We start from the raw sequence: 27,020 nt of genomic DNA, 5'->3' as shown, positions 1-27,020 counted from the left end.
ACTTTATGTTTCCAGCACTTCCGGAAGTCCACGTTGTCCCTAAGCTTCAATCAAGGGCTCCGGGAGAATTAGCGGAGATGGAATGCCATGTCATTGGGGTTCCGCAACCAAGAGTGTACTGGCTCAAAAACGATGAAGAACTGAAAATGGGATCAGGAAAATACACAATTATTGGTACCTTAAACAGCTATGCCTTTTTCAATGTTTTTCCTTCTACGTTAAAAAATATGTCTCTCTCAAGAATTCATTTTTTATACTTAGCGTTTTAAAAGTGGTAAAAAATAACATCGTAAAATAAGGAGCTTTTTATAATATACTCCTTTGTCTCGTTTCTTTCATTTTGGAGATCACTGCTGTAATTTTCGAATATGGAACGTGTATATGTATACTAATCAGAGTATGCTTGATTTAATGAATTATAATTCAACATATATAAGCTGAACTAATATACACTCATGTCCATAAATCAAGGATAATTCGGAGTCACGCGGAAATCGAACTCTAAAATAAATATATCACCTGTAAAATCACTACATATATCTTCAAGAATCATATGCAAATTTCATGAAGTAACCAGATGACACCGATGGTACGTTACAATGACGAGAGTGTAAAAGAGTGATATATAAGGAATACATTCAAAGACGTAAAATTGTTCGCAGGCGCTTTATAAGCATTTCAGTGCAATATCCGAATAGTTATGACACAAAGGACGCATTTGGATGATTTTTTACGTGGTAGAATTATCGGCCGTCTGGAATGTGGACGCACCCAACTGGAAGTATCAGACGAACTTGGAATTGCCCAGAGTTTCATCTCCAGGCTTCGGCAACGATTCCAAGAAGATGGTAATGTGAGTAGACGTTACAGCACAGGTCGCCTCAGAATTACAACGCCGAATGATTACCGGTATTTGGCAGTTACTGCCAAACGAAACAGACAGAGCACAGCCTCAGACCTGTCTCGTCAGCTCTCTTCAGCCACTGGTACGACAATTTCAAAGTAGACCGTGTACAGACGCTTAGGGCAGATTGGTCTATATGCTCGTAGACCTGTCAGATGCGTTCCACTTACTGCAACTCACTGTCGCTTGCGGTTAGCCTGGAGTAGAGAGCATGCATTGTGGACACCGCAACAAGTGGGCTTGCGTGATGTTTTCCGACGAGTCCAGGTTTAGCTTGCAGTCTGATTCTCGTCGGACTTTCATATGGAGAGCTCCAGGTACCCAGCTACCACCCACCAAGAAAACATCATTGAAAGACACCGTTACGGTGGTGCAGGAGTGCTGGTTTGGGGTGGAATTCTGTGTTCCAGAACTGACCCGCATGTTCAAATTGGAACCATGACAAGCCAAATCTATCGGAACGTCATTCTGGAACATAATGTACGTTTGTTTCGGGCGCACAGTTTGTGTTTATGGATGACAACGCCCGTCCTCACCGTCCAAACATCGTAAGCGAATGTCTTCAATCGGAGGATATCACACGTATGGACTGGTTAGCATTCTCACCGGACTTGAATCCAGTAGAGCACGTGTGGGACATGCTTGGCCGACGAGTTGCAGCCCGTCAACCTCATCCTACAAGTCTACCGGAACTTTGGACAGCATTACTTTTGGAGTGGTGTTAATATCCCCAAGATCAGATCGATAATTTGATACTCAGCATGCCTAGGCGTTGTACGGACTGTATTGCATCGTCTGGGAGACATACAATGTATTAACAATCATACCAACCATGTAATATTGGTTTTTTGTAAATAGGTTTTTTTTTGTAATTTGCTCCAGGGAGAAAAAATTGCTAATTTTTTTAATAATATGAAACATATAGCATCTTTTATTGCTCTTTACCTTTTGTTTAATAAATAAGCTTTACAAATAAGTCAAATTTGTTTTGCTCCTAACTCTTCCTTTACCTGATTTTGCATTATCCTTAATTTATGGACATGAGTGTATAAGCAGTGTTACAGTGTACACAGTTATAAGCAGTGTTGTACCAATATATAAGCAGTGTTTTAAAAGTACTGAATATAATTTACCAATAAATAAGCCTGAAGAATCTACCTATTAAAATTTGTGTTCCTTTCCGTAAGTATGTAACCACTTCTTTATTATTGATAAAGATTCTCTTAAATTCCAATCTGAATTTTCTAAATCTTCTTGGAATGCAAATAATAGTGTTAATGGACATACATTACTGACAAATGGATTATCCTAGAAAAACTATTGTCGACGTACTTGAGCTTTGTACACCGAAGAGTATATTGTAAAGTCTCAAAAGTCTTATGAAATGTCCGTAGGAAATGCAAACTGTCCAAATTTTAATGCCTATTGTGTAATAATGATTATTTCCAGGATTTCAGGTTACTCAGAAGTTTAATTTAATTTTTATTTCTTTTAGTTTGTCATGTATAAGAAATTTTGTCCTTACTTAGCCACTTAAGTTATTTATGACTTTTTAGGTAACAGCACTGCATTAGTTGTTGGGAAGATAACATACAGTGACACCGGAGCCTACATGTGTGTAGCTACTAATCCCGCTGGAACAACAAGGGATATCAGTTCGTTGGTTGTTCAGGATCAACCATCAAGAAGTAATTTATTATCTTGATTTTATCTTCATTTTGCTGCTTTTATGAGAATAAGAGTTCAACATCAATTTTGAAACAAAATTTTCCTATTAAGTTCTTTTAATCCAAAAATCTTTGAAATCCAGATTTCTAAAATCGTGTTATTTCTGTGTGACCAAATAAAATTCATATAGTTTTAATTCTGATCTTACACCGTAATGGCATAAGACATTCTAATACCATTAGCTATAAGACTGGTTATTAGACTGGCATAAGACTGGTTATTAGACTGGTATAAGACTGGTATAAGACTGGTTTAAGGAGGCTGGGATTTTCCCAGGATTTTATTACCAGTTTTAGATTTTTATTACGTTTAATTAATTTTAGGCATTCCTCACCTCGAACATCGTTTCTTCGCTTTCCACGATTGGGGCATCTCGGTATACGAGCCTGACAACTGCCGGCTGTACCATCAGATCCAAAGCACTGATGTTATCCCTGGAACGCAAGAGTATGTATGTGGGGATAGAGGTTTAAACTGCTCGTGGGGAGCGGCCATAAATGTAGCTGACCGCTATGTCTACGCCTCTCAGCCCAATAAAGATCGGATCCTTATCATTTCAAGAGTGCAGATGGTCGTGGTAGATGTAAGTATATCCTTTTAAGAATAAGCAGTCAAAGTTGCTGATACCTTGGTAATGAAACATTCTACTAACTTGGCTCTATTTTCGCTCTATGATTGTGTTAAAAATCCGAGTAATACATTAAGCTGTAATTTTCTATCGTAGACTTTCATAAACACAGATTATAGTAACGCCGTTTTCTTAACAGAACGTTTAAATATTAAGAATTCAATAGGTAATATAAATAAGAAAAAGAAAAAATAATAGTAAAGACCATTCAGATGTTTTCAGATATTTATGAATAAGGAAAAGCAATTATGAAACAATTTATACATTTCACAAGATCTTCACAAGCTTACTTTACTCACACTGCTGTTTACTGAAACTGTGCTGAAATTTATTTTGCTCTTTAATTCGCCTTCATCAAAAACACTGACCATTTGAGCAGGAATACTATGATAGAACTATTATTAGCTTTCATTGTAGAACTGCACAGATATTTCAGCTCGTCACGCGGTGCCCTGTCATGATCTTAAGTGCAGTCCCCAAAGCTCCTTTTCTGATGTATTTTCGAGACCATTCTCAAACTGATACATATAAGTAAATACTTATTTACTATTCCAATGCAAGTGCACTTTATATCACCAGCATCACAACAAAAGTGTTGGACATTTTAGAAATAAATGATGCTATTTTATTGATGCTCTTCCTTGTCTTTTTTTCCTACGTTAGGAATGTTTGATTAACAAAAAACAAATCATCGATTGCTATTTTATTAGTGATTAGCGGTTCCTTTTGCATAAGTCACCTGGAACTATTCTGATCCTAATATGATATTTTTAATATACATACATTTGTCATAATTCGCTTGAATCTTTCTTTGGATAGATTAGTGAGAATAAAAATTTAGACATTTTAGCTAAAGGAGAAGTTCAACAATGAACTGCTATGGAAGGAAAAAAAAACTATTAATTTCATTCGTAAGCATAGGTTTGTTTGTAAAAATAAATTTTAACGAGTTTTGTACTGATTCTGCAGCAGCTGGGATACGTTATTTTTAATATAATTAAATCAAATAGAAAATAGTACTCAAAAGTATATATTCAAATGCAAAATTCAGTTACAGAAAAGAAAGAAAACTAAATCTATAATTTCCAAGTTTCAAAATCTTTGCGCTCTGACTTATCTGACCTGACATTTCATTTAAAAATTTAACATGATTTTTGCTCGTATTTTTTTTTTCAGATTAGGATTGATTTATTTTGATTACACGTTCCTTTTTTATTATAGGATAATAAATCATTCTTTCTTTTCCTTTCTTCACTTTATCCCATTTTCTCTTTTCAAAAGACTAACAAAAAAGGCAAAACTCTGTCTTTCAAAACAAAGATGTAGTTCCATTTTCTTATAATAAATTTCGAAATGTATTTTAAAAAATCTAAGATAATATTTTAGATTTTCAAAGTTAACCTCTTCTTATCACCTTTCAGCTTGTAGAGGCATTAAGTTTATTTAGCAAAAGAGCAAAAAACAGCAAAAGAGAGCAAAGAAACAGCCATGCTTTCATCGGGATTCGAACTCTGGACCTCGCTATTACACTTCCTTTCAATTACATTACGAAAGCATGCGGTAAAGAAGGAGAAATTCTTTTGAAAGTTGATACAGGAGTTCCATGTTGAAATGTTAATAAATCCTGTTTTTCAATGCATTTACAAATTATGCATAGTGAAACAATTTACATTTCCATCATACTATATTGAACTGATTCTGCATTTAATCATACTGTGTTAAACTAGTACAATTTTTGAAATGCAGTGCTCCAGACTATCGCATATTTAAATGTTTGCTACGTATTAAGAACTACTATATTTCACAACTAACCCAAAATGATACTTTGGAACGTTAACTAAAACTTCATTTGACATTGTAACGTCGGAATCTTCCAAGAAACCTACTTTAGTAACTGAAGAAATTTTTCGGGTACCTTGAGCTGGAAAGAACACGAGTTTGATCAGGCTGATGATGATAAACGATGTATGACGTATTAACCTCTCCATTTTTTTATCTAAGATGCGAAATGCGAAATTTCAAGGATCATTTAAAGATTAAATAAAAAAAAACTGAGAAACAAAAAAGAAAGAAAGGAGAAAAAATAAAAAAAATAAAAAAAAAAAAAATGATAAAGTAGAACACAGCCGGTATTCTTAATGTGATTTTGAAACTTCTTCAGTAAAACTATAAAATCTAAAGTTTCATCTACATTATTTAATACTTATATTTAATTATCTTGTGACGTAATTATTATTAATTGTGACGTAATTACAACAAATGACCTACTAACGCATTGTTTTATTACTCATTTAAAAAAATTTACTTACTAACCTAATATATCTCCTTGCTCTATTAAATAACTATACCAATTGTAGATATTATAGGCATACCTGGAAACAATAGGTTTTTATGATAACGATTATAATTTTTAGCATTAAAATGAATTTTATTTTCAGAATAATGAAAAGTGTAACTTGAACCGTCACAGACTGTGATCGAATTTGTCTGGGTTAAGAGAAAACACTTAGATCGATAGGGTTTCACTTGATCTGGTAATGCTATAATGCTAAGTAGTCCAAAAACCTTAACGGACGTGAAGTGAATTATCGCTATGCCTTAAACAAACGGGAAAACTGTGAGAAGGTTAAAATAACCTTTTTTATTTAAACAGAATGAAAAACACGGACGCAAGCTTTGTGCTACAATATAAGCCACATCTTGTGGCAATGAACCTAAATGGAACAAGTTTAAATCAAACGTTGGGCATTAGTAACAGTTGTCAAGGGCTACACAATGAAATACTACTAAAAGCGTGCCTACTACTCTATCGGAGTGTCAGAAGCAAAATGTCGGCAACGATAGAAAGCGAGGCCAAATAATTACAACTGTTAGAAACTTACACTTGGCAGGAAACTAACACGCAGCGTGCACACGAAGCCAGAAATACATTCTCCCTTAAAATCAAAAAACCTTTATTTAAATGCTGACTAATTTGCATTCTAGTGAGGAATAGGGAAAGGAGAAGTTATCGTAAAGACCGAAATCATAATAATTGCTTAGTTTAAAACAATAATCTTACAGATCTACTATGTGGAAATTTGTCTTCTATTGTGTTTCTTTTTATAATGCTCAAGAATAACAAAAGACTTTTCTTTCACATTTGTTTTATAAACCTAAAATATGCGTTTTATGCATATACGAGAAAATTTTGATGCTAGAAACTTAATAACCCTAAGCGTTAATTATCAGAAATAAGTGAAACATTCTATACAGTGAAGACTGCTTTGAATGTAACAGCGTTACTGTAGGCTTTACTTCTTACAGTTGAGGTTAATTGTTAAGCTTTATTTCTGCCCACAAGATGAAAGTTTCCGATAGCAAAAATTATTTAAGAGTTTTTTTACTGATATTTATTGCTATTAAGCTATGATTATCTGTTAATGACGTCTTTGATGACGCTTTTATTTAGACCTTGGTAATGAATATATGATTAGATCATCATATAGAATTGAAAAATTTAAATTAGTTATTTAAGTCACAGTAGCGAGAGACCTGTGTTCCTTTTTAAGGTTCTAGATAATTTTTACCATTGCGAACAGTCAATGGTGTATAATAATTACTTCAATGATTCCGTGGACTTGAAATGTGCATTTTGTATGTTGAAGTAAATTCATATTATACTCAACTGCAAGCATGACTGATGCAAAAATCTACATAAATATCCTAAAAGGTAAGGAAATAGGAATGAAGATTACATGATGATTATTAGGACAATATTGCTGACTAGAATTCGTATTTGAGATAGTAATTATTTTTTTAATTTATTTATAAAAATTAAATTTTCAAAACGATATTTGCAATAATAAAAATTTATAGGTTTTGTACATTGGATTTTTATTGCTTTGTCAAATATACAGTTTAACGTATTGAGCCTTTTGTTAAGATATTTTGACATTTTTTATTTCCAATAGATATTTTGACGAATGTATTTTTTTATAATTTGACTATTTATATTTTCTAGGTGGTCGTAACGGACAAGTTCCCAGTAGAACTGCATTATGTTCCGAATTTGGACCAAGTATGGGTGCTGTGCTGGAGAAGTGTGCAAGACAAAGGGACAAAAACCATCCAAATTATACGGGACGCCAGCCAAAAGAAGAAGCACCACACTGTGCATCCGGAGCCTGTAGATGGACACTTTGATCTTGTGAGTGTTTTCTAGAATGTGTCTGATGCCACTAAATAGTTCGATGCATTACTCAATTTCTCTTAGATGGCCTGAACAAATTTACACCATTACACGGTTCTCGAAAATTGTCATACAACTGGCACTATCAATCGTTTATGATTTAGCATGATGCCGACTACATTATACCTGCAACTATAAAAATTCATATGAATTTCACCATATCTGTTAAGAGTAAAGAGAGAAGAGTTAGAGTAAAGTTCAGTGTGATATATATCTGAAAGTGAAACATATACTACATTTTGGTCCTTTGGATTTTTGCTTACACAAAATATGTCATGAAATCCGAGAAGTCTGAAACGCACTAATTTTTCGAGAAACAAAGTTATGATCTTCAAAAATTCAATCTTTTGATAAGAAATGTTCTTTCATACAGTATTATGATATGTAAACCTAATGTCATTCAAATCATTTCTTTAAAGAATGGAACGTATAGATTGTCACTGCACACCTATTTCCGTAGCATTTTATTATTTATAATACTTTTTGCCATCTATAAAGGAACAGAAGTTGTTACCTATCTCCGTTTGTGGGCATATAGTCATCCCAACAGGTGAAAAGGAATCTGCTACTGGTAAAGACACCTCTGGCATCTGTGGCGGAAAGATGAACATTTCAATTCTCCATTTTGATTGAGAATATCTCCAAGAATATAACAGTTTTTCTATAGTTTTCTGTTTCAAGAGCACTTTGGTTTGATAAATTTTAATAACTTAGAAATCCAGGCAGTTGAAGACATCCTTGCTTTTCCTGGAATATAAATCCGAGACATGTGGTAGTGAAGTCGGCTTTGCTGACAACGCAACTATGCACAACTGCTACATCTACATTGCGCAAAAATAAAGGGGGGCAGTTCTATATCTCCCGTTCTATACTCGGCCGATTGACAAAATTCAAGTTTCGTTTTACATGCCTCAAAAGCGCGATTTAAGTGCTCGAAGTCTCGAAACTCGAAAGTTTCGAGACTCGAAAGCGCTTTCAACAAATTATACCAAATTTCAAAGCGCGCCAATATATAAATTCACGCATATCTTCGGACATTTTGAATAAGAAACTGTAATTTTTTGCAGGTATGCTTAGAAATATGTTTACCTTAAGATGATAGTAAAACATTTATAGATTATAATTCAAAATTGTTTTTGAAAAATTTATAAAAATTATTTTAAAATGCAAATTTAAAAAATAAATCGTACAAAATGGGTGAATTTTATTTGGAATGATCCTGAATTCCGAAATTTGAAAGGAAGAATCAGATAAGTTTAATAAAAAAGAGAGATATTAGTAAATATACACCAAACTCAATTAACATTGAGGAGTTAAAATTTTAAAAGCTAATTTTTTAAAAACTACTCGTGATATTTTTACAAAACTTGGTATTTTGGTTTAATTTGAATCGTAGAAAAAAATATGGAAAAACATTGGTATGTTATTTCAGAAAAAGTCCGATTTTGTGTCAAAATACCTATATTAGAACAATGTTGCATATAAATCTAATACATATCCTAAGTCGTGCTTTCGAGACATGTAAAACGGGAAATTGAATTTCGTCAATCGGCCCAGAAGAACGCAAGATATAGAACTGTCCCATTTTTCCCCCGCAGTGTACATATAATGTATTTGCATACAGACACAGAAATTAATTATACTGGGATATAAATAATTTGTACTATAATAAATCTTTATGAAAAGTCCGGATTCACATTTTTAGATAACGGTGAAATGATTTCACAGAAACCTCGATTCGATAACCCAGTGCTATAATAATTATGAATTATGCTACTATTAAGAGCACGAAAACATCGTTTGTAAATTATCTGTTGTATTAGAGCATTATTATTTTAGTTATAAACCTTAATCAAAGATATTTTATTTCGTGTTGACTACTGATACATTCGGGTGTAATTTTTTTCTTTCTCGAGTGGGTTTTTATATGTATTTTGAAAGTGACATCATATCCTTTGAACTGATAAAAAAAAGATATAAGTTACAATATCAAGGATATTATATCAAAGTACTGGCACGTAAAAAAGTTACGATAGACTGGTAAAATAAAAATAAGCATAAGTGTTCAACATTTGGTACTTACGCATTGACGCAACCATCTTGGCGAAATTTGGCAGCTTTTTACAGAAAAGATCTCATATACTTATCGGGTGCTAGTTAGTGATTTTTCGCGACTTTTTGAAAAGATTCGTAAATTAACGATATTTATCGTAAGTCGGTAAACATTATCAATGCATGAAAAGGAAATACACGTTAGCAATTTAAATACAAATTTTAGTTGTTAAGTAAGGATTACGTAATATATTTAGAAAATAAAATACCTACATTCTCCTCCAAATCTGTCTGAATTTTTTCTCTATTCTTCGAGTGCACAGCGATTAGATTTTGCTTAAAAAATCATACAACTGCAGAGACACGTCATCGCACATACCCTGGTAACACCGACTGTCTACCAAACGCATCTTCTGGTTCTTCCCTTTAGAGATTTTTTGTCAAAACTCTGTGTTACACACACATACACGTTTCGAGAGCATTCGGACTAAAAATATCTAAGATCAGCATATCTTTAGAACTTCTGATAAACGGTCTACGCGCTGGAGTATTTTATTCCTTGTAGTGTTACTACTGTTCGCTTTGAAACTACTGAATTTTTGTAATAAAAAATTTGACAAAGTTTTACAAAATATGAAATAAATAATAAAACAAATCCCAGATTCTAAATTCGGGCTTCCAGGTGCTCATGTTCGAGTGGAGGACTATGTTATTCAGAATTTCATGATTCTAAGTGCCATTGCTTTTTCACAATGCAAGATTTTACATTCATGCAGATTCTTCATTATTTAATTTCTTTAAATGTAGTACAGGGCGATAATATTAGGTGGCGAAATCTGAAAAATGATATAGCCTTTTATAGAGATTCGAGGCAGAATGCCCTTTCGAGACTAATAGCTCCCTGGGCTAACTTCCCTTTGGGCTAGGAAAATAAAATAGGCATGATGCAACTATTTAAATTTACATGCTTTTACCATAATATACTAAAAAGTAAATTGTAACCAAGTGTAGAGTTTTATTTTTCAACAAAGATATGTAACATATGTTTTAGCAAGAATTTATAGAATTTGGAATTGTGCTAAATAATTAAAAACACTTTCGAAAATGCTCATATCGAAATTAATTCATCATGAAACAAAAATTGATGCAAGTATTCAGAGTATCGATTTTTTTCTGCCATTAACTATTATTGAGGTCGGATGCTAAATTGGTGCAAACATTCTATTGAATAATTTTTTTAACTTTATTACAGGTCAGTGGATTATTCCTTCCTTCCACACAGGATCTAGGCCATGGTTGGAAATACGGTTACGTTGTGCATACTAACCAAAGAGGAATGTATAAACTTGATTTACAAGGAATGAAATATCTCAAGACGGTGGATCTGACGCCTTATAACTGCGCACCTATATCAGCAGATTTTGCATCGTTTGGTGAGAAATTTTCTCAGAAAGAAACTTTGCTAAACTTTCCACCCAAATAAGTATAATTATTTTAACTTAACTCCTTAAAAATGTATAACGAACACTTAGTAAATAAATTATTACACAGTGTAAAATATGTAATTAAAAATATGCCTTACTGTTCTGAAATAAATAATTTTTTTAACTGATTCAAATCATTACCTCAGGCAGCCGCCCAGACGGCATAGTGGTTAGGGAAGCCGACTGCGATACGAAAGAGTCCAGGTTCGAATCCCGGAGAAAAGATGGTTGTAACTGTTGTCCATCCTTTCATAGGAGGCGAAGGTGGCCCATCTGTTAGATGCCTACGTAATAAAATGACCACCACTTCTGTATTCTCTCATGCACCAGTATTTTCTCTAATGCCAATGATTTTGAAATTTCGGAGTGCCTATGGTTCAAAACCATTTACCTCCACATCAGAATTACTAAAAGTGAGCAGAAATAGGAAAAATTTTGCATAAGTAATTGACTTGATGCTCAACAGAGGGAGCCACAGGCTCGAGAAAGTTTAGGGATAGGAATACGAAAATAAAAACTTAAACATCATAATCTTTTTTATAAGTTTTTAGATTTTAATGCTTTTCTGTACTTTTATATTTTATACTTTTTTGGGTTTTTTTTTTTTTAATTATTTTTTTTTTATTTTTTAACGCAATACAAACACTAAAGCAAAAAGCGGATAGGAAAGAGTTTACGATTAATAGGCTCATAGTATTCTCTCATGCAAAAACTAGGATCAGAATATATCGACCATTTTCTTCTCCTATAGGTCAATGCTAAATGTATAGCTTCTACCATTATTTCCCATTCGAATAAACGCGAGATTTCTGTTGAAGAATATGATTTGATGGAGAGCGATGGAACTGTTGTTAATTCTGGTTTGGAAAATGTTGCTATCTTCCAGATCAAACTGCACATTGGGAGACGACTACAATGGGCTATATGTGTCGTACGTTTCTTACGTCGTAGGTTGCAGTTCCGTAACGTATTTCGTCACTTGAATCGTATTAGTACAGGGTGAACGTCCTTCAGTGGACCTATCCGGAAAAAAACTTGCTGACTGTGTCGCTTTTGACATCTTAAACAATCCATTCGTCAAAGTGACAGAAAATTGCTGAGCACGGACCAATCATACATAGTTGATATTTTTGCACCATAGATTCAATTACAATTTTAGAACATTTAGCAACTCATGATCCTGGTCCACTTTTACATTCAAGATTGTTGACGACAGCAAACTAAGTTTTCAGACTATACGTGACCTTAAAATAACCTACTGATGAAACTAGGCACTTGATAAATTTTATTTTGAATTGTTACATGCCTCTCTGGTTCAAAATATATATCAGCAAAAATTTCGTAGGTGGTCCAAAGATAGCTTTTAAAGCCATCAAAACATCATGATACCTAACTAAAAGTTTATTGCAAATCATCAACCCAGTAATTCAGAGAAATGTTTTTTTTACTCATTCCGAAAATTTAGTCTTTGCAATGGTTGTGGATGAAAGAAAACATATCAGAGAACTAAGGCTACGACGACGATTGTTGAAAGCCCGATCACTTTTTCAAGGGAAAAAATTGTTCGAAATTTCACCACGCCAAAATTCAGCTCCGAAGGGATAGATAACTCCAACAGGATTTAGTGGTCCGATTTTGAGAGTTTCCCTTGTCTCACCCCGGCTGTGCGACAGTCTGTCACAGTGGTGGCTCTGACACAGACAGCTTAATTAGGACGACCCTCCAATCAAGATATGCTATGCCAGAATTTTCCCAAAAAACTAACATTAAGGGGCAAACTTTTGAATAAAAAAATTTAAAATCATAAATATATTCACCGTTTGTTTATTAAAAATACAAAGGTAAAATAATAAGAAATTAGAAATTATTGATACTTTTACAAAACATTGCATTCTTTTTTTTTACCTTTTTTCAAGGAGGAGAGCAAACAATAAACAGTTTTAAGTTACAGGCTTGAAATGTTTTCCGTGTTCCTCGTGCCCCAAATTTCATATTAGGAACGGTTGCATTTCGTTAGTACTAAGTTTAATAATTATAAAAAATTCACGTAAAACAGGAAGATTTCACTTTTTAAAAACCTTGAGTACGATGTGAGAACAGAACATGTATTTTTAAATGAAAATGATTTTTCATTTTGAATAGCTAGGCATAGTCAATTTTCTCGGGGAACAGCGATGTGGAAATTAAAAAAGTGCTTTTCTGGCCCAGCCTAATGCGTATGGCGTAACCACACTTAAATAAGTTGATTAGTTAAGTAAGTTTTTTTCTCGGATCGGTCTACTGAAAGACGTTCGCCCTGTACTAATACGATTCAAGTGACGAAATACGTTACGGAACTGCAACCTATGACGTAAGAAACGTACGACACATATAGCCCATTGTAGTCGTCTCCCAATGTGCAGTTTGATCTGGAAGATAGCAACATTTTCCAAACCAGAATTAACAACAGTTCCATCGCTCTCCATCAAATCATATTCTTCAACAGAAATCTCGCGTTTATTCGAATGGAAAATAATGGTAGAAGCTATACATTTAGCAGTGACATGTAGGAGAAGAAAGTGATCGATATATTCTGATCTTAGTTCTTGCATGAGAGAATACTGGTCCTTTTTTTAAGTTCTTCGAAAACATTATGAAGTAAGATCGTGTTGTCTTTTCTTCCATCTAAACACAGACGTTTGTTTTTATCAACGATGTAAGAAATGTCCGAATCAGTTATTAAGTCATATTCTTGAAGGATAGATGATGTGATTGCAGTAGTTGCTTGATCAGAGACTTGAAGATAAAGACCTCTAGCGTTTCTATAATAGTGAGTTTAAAAACCGTAAAAATTGACAAAACACATCAAAATTTCACAATTATTTCATTTTTCAAAACTTTGAGTTCGATACGGGAATTGAAGGTGCAATTTTACTTTATTTTATTAATTAATTTATTTAATTTTCATTTTGCTTAGCTAGGCGATAAGCAACTTTTCGGGGGGTACAGCGATTAAAAAATAAACGTTTTTTGAGTCCATCGTTCTATCTGATAAAAGTTTTGTTTATATTTTATTTCATTTGATGGACGCAAACAGTTAAATTCCACAATGCCGAATACGATCAGTTCTAAATTTTAAATAAAACCAGTCTCATCGAACTGGATATATTCTGTAATGCTCAAGATCTCGTGATATTATTGTAATATCTGTTTTGCTATTACCTATTGGCAGTATGATTACCGTATCTTATAGACTGAAATATCAAATTTTGTAAAATAAAATAAGTTGTCTCAAATACTTGTATATGCATGTATGACCTTAGACATACTTTTTTTGTTCTGCATGAAAAGAACAGTTTTAATTTAATGTATTTTTGTGATAAGATAGTTTTGAAAACGGTATATTCTTCATAAAATTTCTCTATTTCCTCTTTCTTGTTTTATGAAGTTATATTTAGGGTACTATTACACGTGTTTAACTCTTATATTTCCTTTTAAAATGCTTTTTAGCATATTTATCTATTTCAAAATGCTTTTCAAGACTTTTCTGTCAGTTTGATGAATGAATTATTCAACACGTCAGAAGCGAACCAGTTATCATTAGAGGAATTTTCATTAAAGAAGAAAATTATATCTAGATTTTGGCTGCTTAATGTTAAAAATAAAATGAAATATTTTTTGTAATTCAGTAAAATACGTTGTAGAAATTTAGCAATAAAAATAAAACTATCGTCACCTGTTTGACTTTTATTCTGTGATGAACTCTTATTTCAATTCGATTCACGTTAAGATGACACCAGGATTTTTGGAACTGGAACTAATTAAATGCAATATACCTTGGCGGGAAATCAAGCCTCCACATATTAATAGGTTAATATAGTGACTACTGCACTAGAAGACCACAAGTGAAGAAATTAATTATTTACATTCTCCCTACTTAAAGTAGGAGTGAAATCAATATATATGGGTGACAAATCAAATTCACTTCGAAATGTCATCAGCCATTTTTACTTCCTTGTACGAAGTAAAAGAAGTATTGTAATCGGAAAAATTTTCAGGTATCATATTTCAACCAAACTATCCATTTTGACAGCTATCGAAGACAGTTGATATTTTTGCGTGACATCTGTAGGTAAGAACCGAACAAAGGACTCGCTTTCCCAAAATAGGTTGCAAAAAACATTCAAAATGGATTCAGAAGAAATTTTTTTCGTGAGGTGTCTACGTACGTACTTATGTATGTATATATCTCGTATAACTCAAAACACAAGTAACCTCAGGACGTTAAAATTTTGTATATAGGACCGCTATAACATGTAGTTCTGCACCTCCTCTTTTGGTTAAATCGACCTTAGCAAAAGTAAATATATATATATATATATATATATATATATATTTATATGTGTGTGTGTGTGTGTGTGTGTTACTCGGCTTCGTGAGCTCAGTTTTTTTTTTTATTTATATATGATGGTGAATCGAGCATTTTTTGCTTCGAAAACGACATTCGAAACTTTAATATGTTGTTCTTATCTTCGGGTAAAGTTTTTACACCTTTAGTTAATCTGCATGCAATAGATGTAGAATTATCAACAATTTAAAAGTTGTTCAAGTGCGGCTAAGACTTACCATAGCTTCCATATTTGTTTATATTTGAAACTTAGCAGAATAGTCAGCTTCTGTACCTTCAGTGTCTTTTTGCCGAGAGAGACCAAAAGTAAGCTTTCAGTTTTGTGCACCAAAAAAATCTGCCCTTTTGCCCGCTGGCCGAATTGCTTGTTTTTGCGTAAAAACTCTAATTTTAACTGTAAAAATTGTTTCTTTTAATTGCTTTAACTGTATTTGGTGTTTTATATTTTTCAATTTTTAATAAAGATATTTTGAGTTTTCATGTATTTTTGCCTTGCCGCGAAATTTGAACTTAATTAATTGAATAAGAAATATATATATAATGAAATTCGAGGAAAGTTTAAATGAAATACAGCAAAAAATGCGTATAGTTTAATATTCCGTGCAAGAAAGTCATGTGGGGTACACATCAGACTTTTATTTAAGCTCCAATATAGAGACATTAAAAACTGGGGAATTAAATAATTTCGAAAGTTCATTGAACTATTACTGGGTTATTAGATTACCGGACTGTAACTAGAGAAATAGGCAGCCGTGAACAACTACACATTTAGAAGCTCTCTCACAGCTGAACATCATCTAAAACTTCTGAATTCAGAAAGTGAAATAAGACCTTTTATAGAAAATGCTATCAAGAGCAAACATTTCAGAAAAGAAGTCATAAATATGATGAACTTTCTGTTCTAAAAGAGGCACTGAGCTATGCAACACAGCATAAAGCACAGCAATGCTTGACAATGCATCAACGCCTGGAGGAGCCCTTTGTGGGACCTGCGAAGTGTAGTTATCTGGATAATTAGTGCGGCTTTACAATACCATCATTGCCTATGTTTAAACGTGGATGTTCACCACACTTCACCATACACAAGTAATAGCCTCCTCACTGAAACAGTCCATTGGAGGAGCGCCTTAAACTTCTTAGGCAATCATATTTTATGAAACAGAGAAGAAAATTATCATTAAATGAAATTACAATCTCCAAATTAATATTTCAAAACTCTCACACATACTTAGACATAAATAATTACAAAGTTGAGTAATTATTAATTCTTATTTCTGCTTCTCAAAAGAAATGATAAAAATGAAATCTTTGCTCTATTTCCAGGAGGAATGGTAATCCTAGAATGCTTAGAGCCTGTAACAGGAAGACCCACAGGACAAATCGTCCTGGACTACTTGACTGATACCGTCTTGATCCACAGTACAACCTTATTTGGCAAACCTCGTGTATCCCCTGACTCCAGGAGAGTAGTGACTTTGAAAGCTAATGACCACAGTGTCGTCATTGTGGCTCAAGAAATCACTGAAGATGGTAACTTCATTGAACATTTTCATAACTGTTTTTGTACTTTATTGAACATTTTCATAATTTTGTTGTTTCTTTTTTTTAAGCTGTCTATTAGAAATTTAATCTCTGTGGGCCCACCTCGGTGTGATGGAGAGACGGCAATGTTCCCCGGACGGGGAGCGGTTAACGGGTTCGCCATCAAGCTGCGGGTGCACTTAATGCTTTCAATACATTTTATGAATTTTTTAAAATGTAAAAGGCACACAGAAAGATAAAATTCATAAAAAAGCAATAATGTAACAGCATAATTAATCCACATCTTAAGGATTTAAGAAATTCGTGTAGCACTTAGAGTACTCTGATCTGATTGCTGTGAGACTGTCATCATATTTCTTTGATTTGATTGCATATTTAATTGATTTTGCTGCAATGATTTAGCATTTTCTATAATCAGATGCTTTATTGTGCTTCCAGTTTAATTAAGTTTAACCAGCGGTTCACTTTAAAATTGATAAAGTGTATCCTTATGTGATAAGACCTCCAACCGGTACAGCGGTCAGCGTCGCTGACTGCCGTGCCGAAGGGCCCGGTTTGAATCCCGGAGAAGGCAATGATATTAGTAAATATATAGTGTAGGTGCGGCATAGCGGCACTCTAAATATAATGCTAGTAGAAAGTCCTCTTGAGAGGTTGGTGGTAGAGGAAGATGGGTGGGAGACCCTCGGATCCGACCCTGGGCTGCTTTTCATCAAAATTGCGAGAGGAACTGAGCTAAATCGCACTGTCAACCTGTAAGGTGCTCAAGGCTGTTGCCAATGGCAGGCGTAAGCTTGCGCTCCTTGCCACGAGGAATTTCGTGGGATTGGACTGACTGTAGGTCAGACAAGTGATCATTAGCAACAACAGCATATGTGATACGATTGTTCAGGCAATCGCCTTATAGTAAAACCAGCGGAAAAGTGTACTGAAGAAAGGGCTAATACTAATATAAAATTTATAGCTACTTTGCATGTAATAAAAATGGGAATAAATAAGTTAAATGGCTATAACATGTACTATTAAATAGCATAAGAGTCATCTTTAGGAAGTATGACTAAATGATTGAGAAGAAAAGAATTTACCTTCCCTCCCCCGATAATCTACGTATCTGGGATCCTTAAGGAACAAATATGTGTGGAAGAGAAACGCCTCAATATTTAATTAAACGAAGTTGTATTATGTAATAACTATATCAATAACGTAAGGCAAGCTTGATCTCTCTATTCTGTAAGTTTTCATTCAGGTATATTGTCACTCGGGCTTGTTGGAGTTCATTTAGAGACTTCTGGAAGCAGGGGAGCGAATATTTATCTTTCTAGGTATTCCCAAAAAACCTTCAGTAGGGTCTGGTGTCAACTAGGTCTGGTGTTCATTCGCGAGCAGGCAGTTTATCAGTTCATTCTCGAGCTCTATAATCTTCAAAATATCAGTTCACTTCAGTTCTTCTCCACGGACGGAAATTATCGTCCTCAAAATTGGATTATTAGCTACGGAAGCAGTAGATGATTTTACATACTAATCATAAACTCCTTCTCGATTTCTCAGAGAATGCAGAAAATGTTATAAGTCTCTAAAATGTTATAAGGTTAGTGTAACATTTCAAAGAGATTTCAGCTCAAACCGGGTTAGTGCACCTTTAGAATTACCTTTTTCAAGAATGTTCATTGTATAATTGATTTTACAGTAGTCGTATAATTTTCCTTTCTATTGGTTGTATACTGTCGAAGACTTCCTCAGCATGTCTGCTAGCAACTCGGCTGTTGTTTCTGCGGCCAGCAGAAACGCAACAAAAACTGAAACACGGCCTTTTCGCACGCAGCAAAGCTCCCCCCGCCCGCCCTTCCAGTCGGATTTTACGCCCTTATTATGTGGTGACTCTGCATGGGCGATCCCACGGGCTCGTCTTGTTGACGTATCTCTATCTATCTGCCTTGTCAATTGTTTAGTGGTGGGTTAGGCGCCTGCCAAGGTCATAATGAATGATGAAAAATCAGGGTTTGTTTCCGGGTAGGAAGCCTGAGAAACAGCTACCACATGCAAGGATAGTAATAGGCACGCAAATTACTCACTCGCAGAATAAGGACGTAATGACAAAAAATAACAATACAAGACTCTTTTGAGATCACGTTGAGTGGAATGAATGCACTCTAAATCTTTTAATGAAGATCAACTGGAGAAAAGTCTGGTGCCAGGAGGCGCTGTAATTCCAGCTCCAAAACGTATATTACATTTTTTCCGGTTGAAAAGCTCGTACCTGGATGTCAATTCCAGAGTTGCGGTGCGCTTACTTGTGGTTAGTGCCTATTTTGAACAGACAACTAGCAGTGCTAAGTATGTATTTATCCTCTGATTTGCTCTAGACGATGTTACACACTCGCGAGTTGTTTATTCTTTGACAAAACTTATTTTGTAAACTCAGAACGTAATTACTCTGCAAATTATGCTATGAGAGCACCAAACTTTCGTGCAATATGAAAGTAATAAAAATATAGACCACGGATTTTATAATTGTATGCTTAAAACAATAAAAATAATCAGTTGCTTACAATAAAATGCATAATTTATCTCAATAAGGAAAGTGCGCAGTTCCAAGTTTATAAATAAAAGATTATTTCTAAATTCTCCCCCAAAAAATTTTGAATTTTGAATCATATTCTCTTTTGTTATTTACAGGATTGCGTTTCTTGTTCGACGTCAAAACAACTCTCCAAATAAGTGACGTAGCATTCTTTCCTTCCCGAACCACCCATAGCTATGACCTCTATGCCACATCCTCCACCAAAGAGGATATTCTCTTTGTAGACCTCTCTGATGGCAAGGTGGAAATGATAACAGGCATTGGACGGCCCGCGGACCCGCGACTGGCCACATGGGGCAACAGCAACAGGCCGATTTTTAGCGCAGGAGTTTTTGGAACATACATGGCTACTACAGCTGAAGAAGCAATTTTCATTGTCAATGGTAAAACCAGGACTGTGAACTGTGAGATTGGGTCTATCATCCATCCAAGAATGATGGTATGGGTCAGAGCACCATGAAGTGAATACTGTAGGAAAACGTTTTCCTTCGGTTAATTTGTACGAGTTAATTTTGTGAACAAAGCAGACGTTTCACTTTGACTAGAGTTACACTTAGCAGATGTTATTCTAGTAAAGTTTCTGGCAGTTAGAATTTCTTAAATTATTATTCAGAATTTTAGAACAAACACTGCAAAAAGCAAATGGAATTATAAAATTTTGGAACGATTTTAAATATTGTGTAGATTTGAAATATTGTGTATATACTTAACATAAGTATTTATGTTAAGTATTCCTTACATTAACGGTAACATAAGGAATCACAAATTAAAAGTTAGAGTTCCCAGAATTGTTCTTGATTATCATAGACGAAACGCAATATTGAGATTTATAATTTTCAAATGAAGTAAATAAATAAACAAGTTACTTGAAATAAAAACATTTCCTTTGTAAAATATAAAATATTTTCATTCTAATTATAAAGAATGTATCATTAGAAAATCCAAAGAAAATATTTAATAAGAGTTAATTGCAATTTTCATAAAGACTTGATTATAATTTCGGAAAAACTGCTTGACAAACAATTTTTGATTAAGGATTATAAAATATATGTAAGTGTTGATTATTGACATAATATGTTGTTATGATACATTAATTTAATAAATATCATCCTTTAATGTATTCTAAAGTAACTGTCAAAATTCTTTAAATTTAACTAACTCTGAAAATTCTGTAAATTAAATTTAATAGTCAAATTAATAACACACGATAAAATATATAAGTCTAATTTATATTTTATAAAATTATGAAAATTTATATATGCTTTGAGTTTGTTTATTCAGAAATACGAATGAATATGCAAATAGATTTATTGCATTTTAAATAGTATTGGTTTCAATACAGTTCGTAAGAAAAATTTGATTCAATTTAATAATAATTATACAAAAGTGAACAATACTATAAATATCAATATTGCTTATGTTACTATAAAAACATACTACTACATAACATACTATTTACATAAAAAGTAAATAAATGCGTTTGTTAAAATGTTCTTTTCTTATCTATATCATGCGAATACTCAGAAAGTGAATACTACCAAATTAATTATTTGGATTTTTATAATGCGTATACTTCTGATTCGTCTAATACAAAATCACACACAAAAAAAAAAAACCCCAAACACTTTTTATGACAAAAAACTAAATGAACAGAGAACAAAAATTTATAGTTAATGATGAAGTATTAAATTTTATTCTAGATGTAGATGAAGTATTTTAAACCTTGCTATGATACATTTCCGTACACTGAAAATCAGTTATACCCCCCCCCCCCAAAAAAAAAAAATTATTTTATCTCTTTATCAGCTACTGAAAGGTATATAAACTACAGAAAGATATATTTAGAAACACCAGATCTGCGGAAAGATTTAAAAGGGGCGATATAATATATTATTATTTCATATGCAAAGCTTATTCAAATTAAATACAAAAGTGAATGCAATACAGAATATAAAATCGAAAGGGAATAGTATTGCAATATACTTATAGAAAATTTTAAAAGGTCTGTAATGGCAATCAAATGAAATGAATAAAATTTTGCAGCGAATTAATTTAAAGTAAAATAATAGTAAAACTACAGGTTTCTTACCTCTATTCTCAATATTACACTTTTAAGCTGAGTTAGAAATATTTACTCATTATAAAATATGAAATATGAAACAGATGGAAAACGAATTTACAGAAGGTGAATGATATGTGCAGTTAGTTAAATAAAATAATTTCTGTGCTTTAATTTACGCATACACGTGGCTGAAAATAATAATCATGAAATGTTTCAAACATATTTTTAAGCATTTGGTTGTCTTCATTAACTTTCGCGATCAAAGCTTAAGGTAATTAACCTTTCCTAAGACAAAAGGGAATTTCTCTCATATATTTTAACGAAATCAGTGGTTGAGTTAAAGAAAAAAAGTTAAAGAGAAAAGATACAAAGGGTGCATCATCTGATTAAAATATTTATTTATCTAACAATGAATAAATATCAGCTTGAAAAATATATAGTTATCTATTTTATATTATATCCCACGAAATGATTTTTACAAGAGACTTAACTAAACTGAAAATGAAGCTAAGGGTTCACTTTGGACCATACATAACTGCATTTGTTTACTCTGGTCGAAGTGAAGACTTTACAATCTGTCTGCATATTATTTGCAGGATTCTGTTTATTATAGCTTCATGATACTCTAAATTCTATTTTTAAGTCTGAAAGCGTCATAAGTGAAATCGAAAGATTGCGTTTAGTATATTTTTTACATCAGTTTAAAATGAGTGACTGAACTGATGGAAAATGCCATGAATAATACGTCATGCATTGCGCCACCTTATTTATCTAACTATGGAAAATACTTATTTTGAAAGAGACGAAAGTGTACACTAGCAATGTTCTGTCGTCATACAATGTATTGTCACTGTCAATATTTGTTTTCCATTTTTATGGTGTACATTGATTATTCAGTTGCCTGTTGAGTATTAGTATTGGAGATTTTCTACTGGTTGTCTTTGTATATACTTCTGAAAGATATGATTGTGATAATTTGTTTGATCTCTCGTATACGTAGACGAAGCGAGTTTCGCTTCATAACCCTCATATTTTGGTGATATTTGTGGTGAACAATTTTGCTGAAGTTTTGTCAAATTACATAGAAATCATGATCGTCAGTGCGTAATATACTAGATAAAGTAAAATCACACAAAAATCTCCCATATGTAGCTCTGTCATTTATTGTAGATAATACTAATAATGTTCCGGTCCAACTATATTCCGAAGTTGATCCTCTAATGTTGCACTTTAACTAAAATACTTTAAACTGTCATTTGAAGTGAAGGAAACGCATGTTTTCTTTGTGGATACGTCCTTAATACATACACATCTTTACATTTACTGATCTGACTTTAAAATTACTCAGACGATCAAAATATCTCACAATGTTTTCCAGCTACATTTTGATTTTAAATTCACGCACGCAGAAATATAAGTTATACTTTTTATTTCTGTTACTATCCTCTTTCAAGTTAGTAGATTTTCCGTAACCTTTCTTTTCTAAAATTTCTGTTTAGTTTCAGATATCTTTATTATCGCTAAAGCAAGACTTCAACATTTTATGCTAGGTAAGATTGTAAAATTTTCAACATGAGTTTAATTTTTTTATAACATTGGAAAATAAAACACTACAACTAAAAGTATTGTAAACTAAAATAGTGTAATACTTATTTCTTAATAATTATAGTAAAATAAATAAGGCAAATTCTAATTATATTGTACTTTCGATTATATGTTAGCATTATTATCTAGGTAACATTTTAAACTTTACATTGAAAATGTTCACAATAACATACGAATTTTATAAAGGATTAACTAAGAAAATTAAGACATTTACATTTCTTGTTTTATTGTAAAATCATTTGAATGCATTTTCCCGTTATCTCAATACAGAAATCATTTCAAAAATTTAATTTTTAGCAAGGAAGTAGTATCACGTTATTTAATTTAAGTAGATAAATCATAACGATTTAACAGAAAAATGATTATTCAATGCAAGTACATTCTTTTTCTTTCGTTTTTACACCTAATGTTTAAGAATCGTTTAAGAAAATTGTAGTATCTCTTTGGTGATATTATCGTAATTTAATTTGCAAAAAAGAACAAAAACTCATTTCAATGCTCAGTAAATGTTATTATAACAAAAAGGTTTTTTTTAATGTTATTAAAGTGTTTTTTGGATTTCTTCGATAGCAATATAAATACAAAATTGCAATAAAGATGTTTATCGAATGAAAGAAGGAATAGCCCGAACTCGGATACAGTTAATATGACATGTACCTAATCTGATATTTCAGCGTACTATGGAACCAGTCTTATGTTTTCAACAATATTCATGTTACTGACTTACAGAGTTCACTGTCCAAACTGTAATCGCTGCACACGTTTCGTTTCATGTGTTTGTACTTCGTTTCGTACCTAAATGCTCATATTCAATGTAGCTGAAAAGCTGCTCATCCTCCATTTTAAATATAGCCGCAGCATTGAATCGAAGTTAAAACCCGCATGTAACGAAACAGTACTTCTTTTGGTTCTTTGAACTGATATATATATATAAATATATATACTTAGGACCTCAAACGAAAATATGCCTACTTTTGTTAATCAAATGTAATAAAGAAGTAGTGTAATGCGTTAATTACTGACAAAATTCGGAAAACTAAAGAACAAAATCAAGGCTGAAAACAAAAACAAAATTTATCTAAAACAATTTAAGATATTTGAGAGTTAAAAAGATGGAAGTTTTACTAAAATAAAGAATATCCGCCTCCCAAAAAACAGATCCAAGCTTTATAACTGCTTCATCACCGCATGATGGACCGAACTGTTTGATTTTAAAATAATTCAAGCTATAAAACAAGATGTGAATAATTTCGAAGACAACAATGTAGAAGAAATGGCTGGTGAAATGTTAGATAATTTCTGGGAACGCTTTAGTTAATGGTCATCATTTGAGACAAAGAAGTATTTTAGATAGAATATTCTACGAGTCTTGTAATTAGACAGATTTTTTCGATGAAGCTTTATAGTTAAGACTATTCTCTCGGATATTCATTTTGAGTGACATTTTGAATTAATTTGGGCACAACAAAGGTGATTTGAGAGTCTTAGAATACGAATCAATATTAATCGTTTATTACAAATTATTAAAATATATAAAAACCTTTAAAGCAAATTATTAATATATGCTTATACTTAATATTATAGACATACACTTTTAAAAAATTAAAAAAATGTCAGGATATTTTATACATTGCAATTAAATCATTCTGTAACAAAGTTTTTGGTATCAGAAGTGAAATATAATTCACTTGTTGACTTCAAATCCAGAAAATAAATATTATTAACTGATTTTATTCGTGTAGTCTTATTTAATGTAATATAAAAAAATACAGTTAAAGTGAGAAAGTTGAATTGTAGAATTGTCTATAAATGGAACTGTCATTTTTTATACAGTATTTCTATGGTACATATGGTGATGGAGTTAGTCTAAAGCAGTGGTCATCATCCTTTTTTACCCCACACTCCCCCTTCATGATTGCTAGACGATCATTCCCCCCTTTCTTTTCCAAAATTTAAAAAACATATGTACATTTATTTAAATTTGTATTCCTTTTCAATATGTTTAATAATTAAACAAGAAAAATATAGAAAAATTTTATAAATACCAAAAGTTGAATAAAATAGCTTTTTATAGTCATAAATAAATCTAAACAATTAACAGGCAGATTAAAGGCTGACTTCATTCCCTCTATAACTATGAAATTTCCCTCAGGAAGGAATACTTCCTGGTTGGGAATCCCTGGTCTAAGGTTGTGGATGCTTCTCAAAACCAGCCGTCATCTGTTGAAAATTAATTTATTTTAAAGTAAAGGAAATTTAGAGCATTATAAAAGAACAAATTAGTAAAATATAGAATAATAATATTGCATTATACTTTAAAAAGCTTTAATAAGGGCCTACAAGCGTTACCTATTATATTTTATAAACATCAGGTAGAAGTAGTTTAATTTTATGAATATAAAACATAGTTATTTGGAAGTTCTTTGCAATGTGTAGTTAATAATTATTGTTGCTTTATTTTGAAACTTCATAGTTATTGCAAAATTATTATTTCTAAACTCTTAGATCATTTTAAAAATTTACAAGAGCTAAAATTGCTTAAAATATCTATGAAGTTCTATGTGAAAAAATTCGCCATATGCGGGTTTACTGTAGTGTTTGGCCATTGCCATATTGACTTCAAGATATGGGTTATTTAAAATTCATTCATTCATTCTATTTCTACGTGGTTTAACATGTGATCATATATCTTGCTTAACTTGTAGTTATGACACAGTATATTAAATCTTAATAATACTGAGAATTAACTGCTTGTTTGTTGTGTAAATCACTTTTGTAACGTTTTTATTCATGTGTGCAAACATTCCTTTTAAGCGTTTAAAACATTAAATGATACTTATGTGGAAATGAGGAATGAATAATACTTATATTGTACATAATAAAATACATAAAAGCATTACCATTACTTTAGCAATTATTAACATTTATTTTAGTTCAAACCAATTATGAAGTACTTACTTTAGTTCAGAAAGTGATTTCATGCTTTTATATGTTTGATACTTCCAATTTTATTCCAGTTTGGTTCAAAATGTTCATAATTTATAAAGGAATGTGTTGTTTTTATTATAAAAATTGTGAATGCTGTTGTTATATTTCATAAAAATTTACGTTTCCTTTAAATGATCTTGTTCCCTCGAAAGTAACTTTGTAAAGCTAGATAACAAATTAATCCATTTTTAGATGTTCATGCGCTGTATCATATGTATCCACAAATAAAGTATTGAATGTGAAACCTTAAAAGATTTTCATTTCTTATATCTGTATAAAAGAGGAAAGTCGGTGAAAATGAAATATCCCACATGAAGCTTATATAGGAATGAAAGGCATACATGTCATATAATATACCTCGTAAATGTTTTTTTTTCAAAAATTCAACACATAATATTTGTAATAAGTCTAGTATTAGTAGTAGGAGTATTTAGAACCTACTTAAATGTTTCATATGTTTGCTATGCATAGATTACTCAAAGTAAATAATATAAGAGAAATTGAAGAATGGGACTGCACTACTGAAGTTTACCAATGCAGAAATTTTAATTCTTGTTCATAAAAAAGATAAGCAAACTTCCTACACGTACTGTAACAATGTTATTCAAGAAAGTACATCATTTTTAACGAACAACTACCTTTTTATTTCAAAAATTTCAGATAACTAACTCATTTTAAAGTGTGCATCTTTTTTACTTCTTTAACCGCTTAATGACCGAATTTATATTAAAAAGTATGCCGAAAATCCCTGAATTTTTTTATAACACTTTTATTATCTACAGATATAGCTCACTAGATGTAGCTTTGAAAGGCACAAAGAACAAAAAA

At 32.3% G+C, this 27,020-nt stretch overlaps 1 protein-coding gene across 3 annotated transcripts in view; it reads left to right on the top strand.

Moving 5' to 3' along the window:
- Window positions 1-26,444, top strand: part of LOC118201690 (follistatin-related protein 5-like) — a 747,967-nt gene extending 721,523 nt beyond the window's left edge. For all 3 annotated transcript variants that reach the window (XM_085815355.1, XM_085815354.1, XM_085815356.1), the window contains 7 exons: window positions 16-174; window positions 2,461-2,592; window positions 2,956-3,215; window positions 7,264-7,449; window positions 10,796-10,976; window positions 16,738-16,944; window positions 19,633-26,444. In XM_085815355.1, the coding sequence (XP_085671481.1) occupies window positions 16-174; window positions 2,461-2,592; window positions 2,956-3,215; window positions 7,264-7,449; window positions 10,796-10,976; window positions 16,738-16,944; window positions 19,633-19,997 (1,490 nt within the window). In that variant the 3' untranslated portion in view covers window positions 19,998-26,444. The remainder of the gene's footprint in view (window positions 1-15; window positions 175-2,460; window positions 2,593-2,955; window positions 3,216-7,263; window positions 7,450-10,795; window positions 10,977-16,737; window positions 16,945-19,632) is intronic.
- The last annotated feature ends 576 nt before the right edge of the window (window positions 26,445-27,020 follow it).

The sequence above is a fragment of the Stegodyphus dumicola genome, chromosome 4 (assembly GCF_044657685.1).
Source record: "Stegodyphus dumicola isolate Sdum_Otavi_A_Nest chromosome 4, ASM4465768v1".
Classification (NCBI taxonomy): Eukaryota; Metazoa; Arthropoda; class Arachnida; order Araneae; family Eresidae; genus Stegodyphus; species Stegodyphus dumicola.
Note: the sequence above shows the minus strand (reverse complement) of the source record. Positions and strands in the feature narration are given on the sequence as shown.